General features: G+C 35.0%; 2 protein-coding genes and 1 non-coding gene across 3 annotated transcripts; all 3 read right to left on the reverse strand.

The window, feature by feature from the left end:
• Positions 1-7,721: 7,721 nt before the first annotated feature.
• LOC105134288 (uncharacterized) lies at positions 7,722-8,990 on the reverse strand. The gene is made up of 4 exons (XM_011038641.1): positions 8,647-8,990; positions 8,475-8,539; positions 8,162-8,387; positions 7,722-7,924 (listed from the first exon to the last, which is right to left on the reverse strand). The coding sequence occupies exons 1-4, from the start codon at positions 8,723-8,725 to the stop codon at positions 7,806-7,808; spliced, it is 489 nt and encodes a 162-aa protein (XP_011036943.1). The 5' UTR covers positions 8,726-8,990; the 3' UTR covers positions 7,722-7,805.
• A 60-nt stretch (positions 8,991-9,050) lies between these two features.
• TRNAA-AGC (transfer RNA alanine (anticodon AGC)) lies at positions 9,051-9,123 on the reverse strand. Its single transcript has one exon. It is a non-coding gene; the product is annotated as a tRNA-Ala (tRNA).
• A 2,525-nt stretch (positions 9,124-11,648) lies between these two features.
• On the reverse strand, positions 11,649-14,136 carry LOC105134296 (GTP-binding protein SAR1A-like). The gene is made up of 3 exons (XM_011038648.1): positions 13,910-14,136; positions 13,005-13,136; positions 11,649-12,206 (listed from the first exon to the last, which is right to left on the reverse strand). Exons 1-3 carry the CDS (start codon positions 14,036-14,038, stop codon positions 11,886-11,888), a joined length of 582 nt encoding a protein of 193 aa, XP_011036950.1. The 5' UTR covers positions 14,039-14,136; the 3' UTR covers positions 11,649-11,885.
• Positions 14,137-14,566: the final 430 nt, after the last annotated feature.

Raw genomic sequence — 14,566 nt, forward strand, 5'->3', positions numbered from 1 at the left:
AATACCCTGCAAACCCAGTAGGCATGTAAGGCACCGCGGGGGTGACAGGCGTGCACGCCAGGGCTCGAACCCAGGTGCAGTGGAAGGAGACAAGCCCCTTCCACCTCTAGGCCAAGCACTGAAATGCGACTTCCTGTTTTCTTCATTTAATCGAAGTGTGACCTCTCGTTTTATGTTGACATGCATTAATGTTTGGCACCCTCAAGTCATCAAAGTATTCAGGTTGGTGCAATGCACCTTTTAAGTGAAGCCAATGATTTCAATTTCTTAGTTAATGATTTCAATAACGCTTCACAATTACCATGGATTTTTAGTGAATGTTAGTTTTGGTAAAACCATTTATCTTTTTAATGGAAACTAATCATCAATCTTCTGGTCATAATGAATATATGTTTTAAAGTTGTAAACAAATATATAGTATTCAAACTTTTCAATTTAAGTGGATGAATTTATCATGTTTATAAAACTCAATCTAGGGTTTGATTGGATTATGGATTAGATGAGTTGTGCTGGGTATGCGATCAAAGTCCCACATTGGTTAGAAATGGGGAGGATCATGAGTATATAAGGATGAATAAATATCTTCATTGGTATGAAGCCTTTTGGGTATAGCCTAAGAGCAAATCCATGAGAGTTTAGACCCAAAGTGGACAATATCATACCAATGTGGAGATAGGTGGTATCAATAATCCTTACAAGTGGAATCAGAGTCATGCCCCAGAATTAATCATGATGGATGAATTCTCAGAATGCCGAACAAAAGGTGGTGGACCCTAATTAGATCACGATCATGGATCAACTCTATTGGATAGGTGGTGTGCTCCAGATGCTTCATGGACGTGTCCTGAACCCAACACGGTGAAAAGGAGTTGACCTAAAAAGAGCAAACTCTCAAGTCAAATAGTGCTCTCCGGATGCTTCATGGACGTGTCCTAATCCCAACACGATGAAGTAGAGAGAAGTAGATAACAAAGAATCCTGGTTGGTAGAGAGTGGGCAGATGAATGATGATCGTTTGAGGAGAGGCTCGGTGGTCCTTTGTTCGAGGGAAGGATTGTTGGGTATGCGACCAAAGTCCCACATTTGTTAGAAATGGAAAGAATCATGGGTATATAAGGATGGACAAATATCTCCATTGGTATGAGGCCTTTTGGGTATAGCCCAAGAGCAAATCCATGAGGGCTTAGGCCCAAAGTGAATAATATCATACCAATGTGAAGATATGTGATATCAATAATCCTTACAAGTTGCACTCATCACTTAGCGAGTAAACTTAATTTTTTATTTAGAACAAACACTTGAAACAATATTTGATAAAAAAAGAAATAGTTTTATTTTGATGGGAAAAAGTTTTCTAACACAAATCTAACTACGTACCAATACTAAAACAATTGACCAAAAACAGATCCACTTCTACGACTCAAAAGCACAAAGGAAACAATGAACAATACTTAAAAACTAGGTACCAGTACTAAAGCAATTGACCAAAACAAGGTAGCTAAAACATTCAAACCTTCTTTCCCTCTTTGTTGACTCTAACTCAAACATGCACTCCTTGTTTAATTACTGCTACCAACTTCAGCCTTGACAGGCTCCTCTTTCTTGTTACCGTAAGCATTCTTATGTGAGGTAATGTTCATGAATATTTGGCAGAATTATTTATAATTCATCTGGAATTGTTCATAATTTTCTCGAAATTGTTCATAATTCACCGAGAATTGCTCGTGTTTTTCAATGAAATAAGCCATGTGTTGTTTATAATTTGCCAAGAGTTGCTCGTGTTTTTCAGTAAGATAAGCCGAGTGTTGTTATAAGGTCACAAGCTCTTGATGCTGGGTGTTCAATACTGAGTAGGAGCTTCCAACAGTTAAAACACCATAGGCCGTCTACAAGTTCTCGGCCGTAGTATTGGAGAGTTCATTCACCAGATTTTTATCAGGTTCACTAAACGATCCTGTTTCTACCCATAAATCTAGATCAAAATTCGGATGGGTTGAAAGATCGTCCCCATATCTCTCCTATAAATTAACATGTTGTTTCTTAACAGGAACAGTAGGCTTTTCTTCAGCTTTCACACTGACAGAAGGAACAGGATACCATGGTTTATTCTCTACTGAAGTTTCAACCTTCACATTCCTTGTCTCGACTTCCTCCTTTGGTGTAGCAAACACAGGCCTTGCATAGCTACTTTCTGAAGAAAAGCTGCTCTCTCTCTGATCCATTGCTTAAATTTTTCCACAAAAACTTCAATTCAGTAGTAACTTTCTAGTGTGGTGGTCGAAAAAACAAAAATGATGGAATGCTATAAATAGAGGACTCTATGAGACTTCCTGTTTTCTTCATTGAATCGAAGTGTGACCTCTCGTTTTATGTTGACATGCATTAATATTTGAAACCTCTAGTCATCAAAGTATTCAGGTTGGTGCAATGCACCTTTTAAGTGCAGCCACTGTTTTCAATTTCTTAGTTAATGAATTCAATAATGTCTCACAATTACCATGAATCTTTGGTGAATGTACCAATTATCTTTTTATGGGCAACAATCATTAATCTTCTGGCCATATTGAATAGACGTTTTAAAGTTGTAAGCAAATATATTTTAGGCAAATGTTTTAATTTAAGCGGTTGAATCTACCATGCATGTTTATAACGACGAACTTAGGGTTTGACTGAGCCTAAAACGAGGATTGCTGGTTGGATGGATTGATTCATTGATCAACAGGTCAACTTAATTTTTTATTTAGGAAAAACACATGAAACAATATTTGATAAAATAAAACTTAGCTCAAAGTCAGTTAGTTAACTTTTCAAGTTAAGTGAGGTTTTATAACTATAAAATATACACTGACTTATGTTTTTGAATGATTCTGGAAAGAAGAGGTAGGAATCATTTATTTTGATATTTCAAACACAAATTAAACTACGTACCAATACTAAAACAATTGACCAAAAACAAGGTAGCTAAAACATTGAAACCCTCTTTCCCTCTTTATTGACTCTAACTCAAACATTCATCCTTTATTCTAATTACTACTACCAACTTCAGCCTTCACAGGCTCCTGTTTCTTGTCACTAGAAGCATCCTTGTCTTCCTTCTCCTCAGTCTTCACCTCCTGAGGGGCAACAGCAGGAGTTGCAACCTCTTGAACCACCACAGTTTCATGCTGAGTAGTGACTTCCTCCTTTGGCACCTCTACACTGCAGGCACTCTTTGATGAGCAGCTCTGGCACGCCATAACATCAACTTAGTTTGCTGAAAATTTTTATTACAATGTAAACAGAAAGGTTGCTTAATCTGGTAATGATGAAGAAGTGACAGGGATGTTGAGCAATTTATAGGCTGTATCCATTTAATGAGTGTAACGTATTAGGCAGTAAAATGGCTTCAGTTTCTTGTAAGACAAGGATCTCATTGGCCTTTTCTTGTGAGAAAATAAGAATGTTACTGATAATTGCTTGATTATAGACTAATGAAAGCTATATGTTATGGAATAATTAATAAGAACAAAAACGTTTCAAAATTTTCAGTTAATGGTTTGCTTGATTATCTCTACTTATCTGTTTCTATTTATTTCCTTAATTTTATCTCCATTTTAATGGCAGCCATTGATTTTTTCTTTTTTTAACTGGTTAGTGACACCCTCTTTCTTTCTATCCATGTTTTACAAGCTGAGGATTATCTGCATTAGTGCTTGAGATCAGGCCAGTGTATTTTCTTAGGAAAATTAAGGCCCCGGCCGTATCTGGCAAGTAGCCCATAAGAAATAGTGATGGCCATTTGATGTCTACGAATCTCATCCAGAGTCCACCAAACAATCTTTCCACAAGCTAGAAATGTTCCTCCTGCATGCACTTGCAAGGTTCAATACAAAAGTCTCTTGTTCTGACGGTTAACTCACTGTATCCAAATAGGTGATGTCTGAGGTTGAACTACTGAAAGAAAAGATTTATGATCTTTTTGTTGCGTGCGTGCGAATGTTTGTATGCTTAGCTAGCTCATTTTGATATATTCCTTAAATTTGCTTTAGTTATTGCAATACAAGAATGAATGAAGCATCTAGCTAGCAACCTTTCAACATCCAGCAAAAGATCAAAGGAGTTTCAGCAACCAAAGCTGTGCGAATGCTGATTATGGTGCAAGGAGGGGAGGATTTGCACTACTATTTTGTGAAAGTAGCAGAAAAACCTAGTAAGGAAGTTTGGGGACGGCGGACTAACACTACAATTTTGGCCGATGTATTTTGAAGACAATCAAATCTAGAGGGTACCCTTTGCAACACCTAATTTCTATGACATAAATGGTCCCTTTAATTTTATTGTTAAAAGAAAACTTGGGAGCTAGCACTTGTCAAATCTATTAAAAGCATAAATATTAGTTCCTCAAGCTTCCATGTGTATGGGGTCATGGTTGTTTTGGAATTATGGAAACACCAACGAAAGGCAGTAGAATATAAGTTTGAAAGCTTTGTTTAGCTGTAAGACGTAGAAAGGCTAGAGCAGGGCAACTGTCATTGGATGATTTTAACACTTCTATGCTCATAAAATGATGCTCAAACAGCTGATTTTACCCTTCTTTACGTTTAATTCCCATCTGTTTTGTGAAGATTGTTAAACCGAAGACACATATTACGTTATAGAAAGACAAAGGGTCATGAAACAAGAAATTATTTATTCATAAGGGAAGCCATACACAAACCAAATTTCTACATCAGAAGCAATAACAAAATGGGACACAAACCAAGACCAATAGGAACTGAGAAACAGGAAACCCTAAATGGCCATATTAACAAACAAAAAGCACTGTGTAAAACATCCCACTTCCCTCTTATTAACTTGCTGACATCAATGTTTATCCACCAATACAACGGGCATAGAAATTAGCAGGTTGTTTCTTAACAGAAACAGTAGGTTTTTCTTCAGCTTTCACACTGACAGAAGGAACAGCATACCATGGTTTATTCTCTACTGAAGTTTCCAACTTCACATTCCATGTCTTGACTTCCTCCTTTGGTGTAGCAAACACAGGCCTTGCATAGCTTCTTTCAGAAGAAAAGCTGCTCTCTCTCTCCATTGCTTAAACTTTGCCAGAAAAACTTCTATATCTTTTTAATGTGGTGGTAGATAAAACAACGATGAAGGAATGCTATATATAGAGGACTATATAAGACTTCTTGTTTTTCTTCATTTAATTAAAGTGTGACCTCTCGTTTTATGTTGACAAGCATTGATGTTTGAAACCCTTTAGTCATCACAGTGTGTGCCTCATTCAGGTTAATGCAATGCACCCTTTAAGTGCAGCAAATGTTTTCAATTTCTTAGTTAATGGAATCATTAATTTTTCACAATTACCATAATTTTTGGAGAATGTTAGTTTTGGTAAAACCAATTATCTTTTCAATGGAAACTAATCATTAATCTTCTGAAAATATTGTACGTTTTGAAGTTATAAAAAAATATAAATTCTTCAAGATCAGGCACCAATTTTTTTTATTGTATTTTGTTTCCAGGAGAGCATTCTTTTCCTAATATCCTTTGGAAGAGTCATGCTCCTCCAAAAATTGATGTCTTCATGGTAGTCTCAGCACGTTTCCTTGGTAGCAGAGGAGTTATTAGGAGGGAAGATGCCCGGTGTTCTTTCTGTAATGTTGAGGGTGAAAGTATTAATCATTTAATGGAAACTAATCATTAATCTTCTGAAAATATTGAATTCTTCAAGCTTTACAAATTAAGCTATTGAATTTACTATCCTTGCAAGTCCAGCATGGGATCCGATCAAATTCAAGGCTAAAGTTGGGTTACGAGGTAAGTGAACAAACTCTTAAACGAGTGCGTCAACTGGGTTTTTAATAATCAGGACGGATCAAGAATAAAAAATTAAAGGAGGTTCAATTAAAAAAATTATTTTAAAAAAATTCAAATTTTAGTTATTTTTACTAAAATTATAAATATTTATAAGGCAGGAGCCAAGAAAACATTTTCTTGTAGGGCCAGGCCTGCCAACCCCTCCTCCACCACTATTAATATTTTTTTTAATGAAAAACTTGAAATAACATTTGATAATAGAAAAACTAAATTTAAAGTAAAATTCAATTTAGAAAATTAGATGAGGTTTATAATTATGGAATAAAACCTGTTTGGAATGTAGTTGTTTTTTAAAATATTTTTTTATTTAAAAATATATTAAAATAATATTTTTTTTATTTTTTAAAAATTATTTTTTATCACATTAAAATAACTTAAAAATATCAAAAAAAATATTAATTTAAAATACAGAAAAAATTAAAATATTTTTAAAATACAAAAACAAACATGTTTTAATGCCTCATTTCTTTCTATTTTGAATGACTCTGGAAAGAAAAAACTAGGAGTCATTTACTTTGGTAAAGGAAAGATCTCAACATAAACATTTGAAAGAAAAAATACTAAGTGGATACAGCAAAAACAAGAAACAACACTAAAACCTACCAGTACTAAAATTGACCTGAACGAGGGAGCTAAAACATTGAAACCCTCTTTAAACAAGGTAGCTAAAACATTGAAACCCTCTTTCCCTCTTTATTGACTCTAACTCAAACATTCATCCTTTATTCTAATTACTACTACCAGCTTCAGCCTTGACAGGCTCCTCTTTCTTGTCAATAGAAGCATCCTTGTCTTCCTTCTCCTCAGTCTTCACCTCCTGAGGAGCAACAGCAGGAGTTGCAACCTCTTGAACCACCACAGTTTCATGCTGAGTAGTGACTTCCTCCTTTGGAACCTCTACACTGAAGGCACTCTTTGATGAGGAGGTACACTGGCACGCCATATCTTCAACTTAGTTTGCTGAAATTTTTGCTTACAATGTAAAAGGAAAGGTTGCTTAATTTGGTAGTGATGAAGAAGTGGCATGAGATGTTGAGCATTTTATAGGCTGTATCCATTTAATGAGCGTAACGTATTAGGCAGTAAAATGGCTTCAGTTTCTTGTAAGAAAGGGATCTCATTGGCTTTTCTTGTTGAAGAACTAGAATGTTACTGATAATTGCTTGATTATAGACTAATGAAGGCTAGCCGTTATGGAATAATTAAGAACAAAAACGTTTCAAAATTTTCAGTTAATAGTTTGCTTGATTATCTCTACTAGTCAATTTGTTTCTATTCATTCCTCAATTCATCTCCACTTTAATGGCAACCGTTTTCTTCTTACGGAATAGTGACGCCCTTTTACTTTATCTATGTGCTTTACAAGCTGAGGAATATCCTCATCAATGCTTGAGATCAGGCCAGTGTATTTTCTTAGGAAAAGGCCCGTATCTAGTATGTAGCCCATAAGAAATAGTGATGGCCATTCGATGTCTAGGAATTTCATCCAGATTCCAACAAACAAGTTCTCCACAAGCTAAAAATATTCCTCATGCATGTACTTGCATGGTTCATTACAAAAGCCTCTTGTTCTGATGGTTAACTCACTGTATCCAAATATATAGGTGATGTCTGGAGTTCAACCACTGAAAGAATATACTTCTGATCTGATGTTGCATAGGTGCTATTACCTCTTTGATCTATTCGTTAACTTTGCTTTAATTATTTATTGATGAATCATCATCTTAATTGGATCAATTGCATAAGAGGTAGAAAAGAATAATCAGAAAAAAAAAAGTACGAAGAAGTTGGTCTATCTTATGACAAAATATCTTGACACCAAGTATATATTCTATAAACAATTTAGAAAGTAAAATCAACTTCATAAATTCTCTCATTTTAGAACTTGGATGGCATGTTTATTATAAGTCCTGTAGTATATTCTTGCAATTTGATGAGTTACATTACAAGAGCAATAGCCTCCACCAAATGAACAGAGCCAAGGAATAGAATCCAATCAAGTTGGGCAAACTTGATGCACTACTTGTTTCACCATTGATGTACCTTGCCACATTGAAGTCACCTAAAGTAAACAGAACAGGAACATGTTATATTCTTGTGCCATTATCATATAGTAAATAAGTCCCCTCCTCAAGCGATCTTAAAGCCCCACCCCGCATATCGTCAAGGAAATTCAGAAGAATAAATTCTCCTAGATGGTGTCCTAAGGATCGAACTCAGAAGTTAAGCGAGGGGTTAGTCCATAAGTACCGTGAAAAAAAAGTACTGTGAAACAAAAAGAGAACAGCAGTGCTATTACCTCTTTGCCTGGTGGAGCTGCAACCAGCACTCAGCGCATAAGTTATGTCTCTTACAGTAGCCTTATTATAGAAAAGAAAATCTGATATCACATAATTAATGCAACTCAGCGCTAATCTTGTCTCAGCTAAGCAAGGTCCATTACAGAATAGGTCAGTTGCTTCAGCAGGTACATTAAGATTCCCACTCTGTGTTAATCTATATGCCTTGTCACATCCTGAATAAATCTGCATGCCATCTAGCCCAACTTGTAAACAACAACAATTAAAAAAAAAAAAAACACAACCAGGGATGGAAATGAACTAGTTACATACAATCTTGTTATTCAAACACAACAATGCTTTAGCAACCATCTGTCCGGGGACAACCTGAGCATATCCTGCTTAGTTTTGAATCCAAGAAAGCATAAAGAATGTCAAGAAAAGGATCACATGAGGATTGGGAGGGGAAAAAAATGAATTTTTAAGTGATGGTGATTGGTATAACCTGTGTAGCAGCACAATCTGGCCATGAAAATTAGAGTGAAGGCAAGGAATTTTGGTTTTGGCAAAGCTAAGATTGCCATTACAACTTGAAAAGATGAAAACCACTCTCGAATTGGTAGAACAAATTGAATTGGAGGGACAATGCAGCTAGCTATATGAAGTAGTACAAATTATTATTATTATTATTTTGGGGGATGTGTAATGGAATAGTAGTTGAACTTGGTAGCCTGCTGTACTTTAGGTAAAATGGCAAGGAACAAATGGACTAAAAAGGAAGGTATGTAGGCGAGTAAGCCACCAAACTTGTGCTTGTTTTGGAAGCCTAGAAGTCAAATTTGAGAGATAAAGTTGACATCATCTAGGTTAGTTTTCTTCATGTTATCTTTAATAAAAGAATAAAAAGGATGGAGATGCGGGGTATCGATCCCCGTACCTCTCGCATGCTAAGCGAGCGCTCTACCATCTGAGCTACATCCCCATTTTGGGAGTTGTTTATTTATTTATTTATATAATATTGTTTCTTTTTGTAGTTTCATATATTTGTTATTTGTAGTTGAATAATCCCCATCTGAGCTTTAAATATTTAGGTACGTGGTTTCACAAGAAATTTCTTTTAAAAAAAATAATTTTAAATAAAAAATTAAATCTTTAACAAATAATATTTTAACCGTAATGTCAAATATGTTATTAATTAACCCTTAAATAACTGGTTATGAAAAGCAAGAAAAAGTCCACTATAATTATATGCAAGCTATGCAGATAATAAGGCTGATTTTGGATTTAGATTTTTTTTTTTAAATAATAATAAGAAATGTCCACCGACACCTTATCACTCCACTGTCACCGCTTATATTTTTTTTGTATAGTTATTTCCTTTGGAAGCTTTTACACAAAGCATCATAATCATTATCATATTATTATATTTTTTTTATCTCATTATTTCCCTTGGAGAATTTTATTTATATAAAGCAGAATGTTTAAATATTTTAAACCAAGCTGCAAACATCAGAGTTTCTCATTCTGGAGAACAATTGACATTTAGAATTCCTTTTAATTTAACATGAAGTTGTTGCATTTTTGCTTGACATTATCAGAGCCCCTGAATATTTCAACGAAGTGATTGTACGTTCAATCTTTTTAAATTTTTTCTTAAACAGGGAAGGAACATACAGGTCACGATTCATTGCCCTTTGGTTTCGATGCAGATACTAGCTCAACCAACAATGACTCTCTCTAGCTCTGTTGACAATCAGAAGAGAAGATGGAGTGAAAATATGGAATTGCCATTATTTTATCCTTCTCAGAAAAGAGTTTAAAATAGCTTGAATGAACTTTCGGAATGACTTTTGATGCATATGATAGGGCAGATTGCCCATTGGAGATTTCGGACGTCTTTTGGTTCATGATTGCCTGGTTGAGTCGTCTGGACTCTGTGAAGGTATATTTTGTTTGTTTTTGGTAGTTCTGCTTTGTGGGGGTTTTGTTGAGACTTGAAAAGCATTGCTTGCGTGAGTTGACCAGGTACATCATTCCAGAGCTCAGCTGGACTCGGTAGCCAATGTTCAAGAGACCAAGTGAAATAATAGCTCATAAATTGAGAGTGAATCCATGTTTGTTCGTTGAGAGATTTTGAACTGTGGTTTTACAGAATTTCATTTTGGTTAACAGAGGCTTGAATCAATATCCCACCTGAGTTCTTTCATTTGCAAGGCCTGCAATGGTATGGAGATGGTGAGATTTTTATCAAATACTTAGAAATTGAATTCAAAGGCTACTACTATTAAGGAGGTTCATGACGCTTTGATCCTTGATGATTATAGTTGATGGAGACGGGTTTGATGAAGATGATAGTTCTGTGGATCTTCCATAATTGGATCATGCATGTCATTTAACGGTCTCGTGTATGAACAAGGGGGACAGAGCTTGCTCAAGAAAAGATATGCCCACGCCAAACGACCAGTCTGACAAAAAATGGAAGGCCATGGTAGAGATCAGAATAGACTAGATGGAGAGGTTTGATAACAGAGGTGAGTATATTCATGAAGGTTTTAAGTGCTGCAAATGGTATGTGGACGGAAAAAAACAATTCCACTACGCTACAATAGAATAGTGTTGTTGAGCGCATGAACAAAAAAAACCATTAATGAACAGGCCAAGCATGAGGCTGCAATTTATGCTGCTATTTACTCGATGAATCATCGACCATCAGTTTCTTTGAAACACAAATCATTAAAGAAAGTATAGATTGAAAAAGAGGTAAAACTTTCTCACAGGTTTTGGTTGTGTTCATACAAATTTTGTTATTCATACTAAATTTAATGTCAAGTCTAAAAAATAGATGAATAATTTGAATTCTAATAGTGTGATGATCAATAGAGGAAAATAATTATAACTCCATCCATTATTTTATTTTATTTTGTTATTCAACCTGCATCGTGATAGGTTGGTCAGGTTTTAAAACCGTGATTATGATTAATTATAACAAAACTAAGTTATAATATGTATAATTGACTATTAATTTTTAATTTTTTTCTTAAAAAAGTTAATTTTTTAAATTTTTTTTCTTCTGATTGTTAAATTAAAGCTTGTGTGTTTAAGATCGTTAACTAAAAAAGCGAAGATTCAGCCTACAAACAACAGACTGCTTTTTTTAGGTTAATGGAAATGACCTCAAGATACTTTGATCCGAGAAAGGAACCATTTTCAAGAACAACACCTCTTGTCGGTGGAGATTCATGTGCCCTACCATAGGATACTTTAAGGGCACCAGATTTACATTTTACTAGCAAAAAACAAAAAAGTACAACTTGCTCACAGGTATCGAAAAGGTGTAACTTTTACCGGAAAAATATCACTTTCCCTCTGATGTGAAGCAACAGAAGATACAAAATTGCAGTAAACAGCAAATTGAATACAAGATTCTCGCGGCATTGAATTCTTGGAAACAATGGACATGCCATTTGGTAACAAACTCAAGTGTCAAGGAAGAGATGAGGCAGCAGGGAATAAGAAGTATTGACAATTTTCATTGCTGATAACAGACCACAAATCATCAATCGGTTCTGGGTTTTCTTTCAATTATGGACATGAGGTAGCATGTATGCCATTTTACTGAAAGCAAAGGATCAAACAACGTGGAAATACCTTCAACCATGATTATACAAAGACGATGTCTGACCAATACAGTATGCAACATCATTGAGCTTAAGAGCTAAACAGATCTTCATTTCCTATAGCTCGCTACTTGATATACTGAGAAAGCCACCTAAAACCCTCTCCATAGCCCATTTTGCGGACAATGCTACACATGAATACCTCAAGGGGACGGACATTTGAGTCAACCAAGTTCACCTTACCCTTGCCAGTGGTGAAGTCGGTGAGACCCAGGTAGTAACGCAACTCATCTTCTGAGGCAGCATATGGGATATCAATCTTGTTGCCCAAAACAAGAAAGGGGACATTGACTAATGCTTCATCAGAGAGGAGAGCATCCAATTCTTTCTTGGCCTCCGCAAATCTCTCTTTGTCATAAGCATCTACCAGGTAAATAACAGCATCCACCTTCACAAGCAAAGAACTTCATGTCAAAACTCAGCAGGACAACACAGAAAGGACAAACCAATCTGACAATAACATTCTAACAGTCATCTATTCATCATGTAACAAAAACTTGAAACAGCTAAGAAATCATGTGAGAACAAGTAGGGCAAACATGAATCCCAGGAGAACATAATAAAATTCACCCAGATGATTCTTAAATAAAGGTTGATAATACGCCATTTTATCAATGCAGTTATTCATACACTACCAATTACCAAAAATATAAAAAGTAAACTGAAAACCAGGGCATTCTATGTTTCAAAGTAGAAAATAAGAATGCAGCTCATCTCTCTTAGCATCCAACAAGAGTCAGCAAAAATTATCCTGAAAGCAAAATGAAAGCAAATGTATGGTGAGGTACTAGCGAAACACATTGCAAAGACCAAAAGTGCTATCAGCGAACTCCTATTTCATTATTAGCCTCCCATGAATCAGATAATCACAAAATCCAATATTATCTGGGATTATGGAGGCAGGGTATCTCCCATATGAATATGATTAACACTTGGGAAGTAAACATATCCAAACTGATCACACAGTAACTTACACTTCCTTAACCTTTTTATGCAGCTTCACCAGATTTCTGAACTATTTCACCAAAATTCCAGACCTTAACATCACCAGAAGTGAGAAAACAACACAAACTAGCAAATATCAATCACAAGTATTGAAATTACGTTTGCAATCACAATGAACTACCAATCCCCACATTGAAACCAAAAACCTATATGCAATTTTGGGAGAGAGTAAATAAACAACCTTGGCATAGTAATCTTTCCAAACTCGACGAGCAATCTGATGTCCACCCAAATCAAAAGCCTTAAACTTGATTTTGCCAATGCTCAATTCCTCAGATGTTGGATACTGTGTTGGCTGATGTTGCACCAATCTCTGCTCACACCCAAATTCAATAACGAAAACCATTTAAAAAGTTATTCATTTCTTCAAACTTCCAATTATTGAATCAAGATTTTACACTCCGAACAAAACCCATTTCATTTTTCATTTTTCATTTTTTGTGACCTAGAAATTAAATATAACAAATAAAGAAATTGAACATCAGTTGTTAATTTTATTTTTTATTTTTTCAAGTTGAAGAACTTTAAATAAACAATGAGAGCCAAAGTTTTGACATAAAGGCAGTGGTTTATTAAAAAATCAAACTTTCCGTATATTTTTTATTTGAACTATAGAGACAAAAATCAAACAAAAACCCAATTAGCCAAAAAACTTTAGTAACAAGCAACGTTCTATCTTTTCCCATCTTGAAAAAAAAAATTAACAAAAAAAAATACAGTTTATATTGACTTCTTAGCATAAAAACAACTTAAAAACAATTAAAGTTCCAGCCTTTATTCAATGTTCCTGCAATTTCTCAGCAACCAAACAAAACACAGATTGAAAAAAAAATCATAAACATAATAAAAAAACAAATAATTCACTGAAAATAAAATGAAATAAATAAAAAATACCTCATTTTATTCGATCTCAACAAAATTTAACAAAAACCCAGTTCGTATTATAATCCAAAGTAGCCATAAATTTACTAAAAACAATTAAAGCTTCTATCTTTAAGCCTAAAAACTCAATATTCAAGCAATTTATCAGCAAACTAACAGGACCCAGAAAGTAAAATATACCAAAAATTAAATGAAAAAAAGTACCTCATCTTTTAACATGTGAAGCAAAGTGGTTTTGCCAGCATTATCAAGACCTAAAAACAGGATCTTGGCTTCTTTTTGCCATAAACCAAGTGATGCTAGCACCCCATAAAACCAATCAACCAAAAACATCTGTCTTATACAAAATTTCTAGCTTGAATTAATCAATTTTTGTTGATTAAAAAAACGGGGAAGAGAGAGAGAGGGCAGAGAGATTGCTGGAAGTGTTCGAGAGTTGGAGAATATAGAGAGAGAGAGATTTCATTTCATTGGATGTGAGTATGAGGTGGCATCTTGTTATTGGTTGATGTAGCTTTTGGTGGGTTTGGTCACCAGGATGGACTGTCTGGGCCAATGAAAAGCGAGAATTATGGTTGTTGGCATCAATGGGTGAATCCTGACTGTTGGTGAAAAGAATGGACGGTCTGGATTGATTTGATTTCATTTTCGGGATGGGCTAGTTTGGTCTTTGGTGGGAGACGGCAATTATTAGGCAAAAACGGTAGTCTGTGTCGCTTTGGAATGTAACATTTGCATGAAGAAATTTGGGTCCAGCCTAACCCGATTAGTATAAGATTCGGATATAGCTTTAAAATCAGATTAAAATAAAATCTCTAATTGTAAATCGAAATAACAATAACAATAACAAGTAATCCCGAG

Source organism: Populus euphratica, unplaced genomic scaffold, assembly GCF_000495115.2.
Source record: "Populus euphratica unplaced genomic scaffold, PopEup_1.0 scaffold158.1, whole genome shotgun sequence".
NCBI lineage: Eukaryota > Viridiplantae > Streptophyta > Magnoliopsida > Malpighiales > Salicaceae > Populus > Populus euphratica.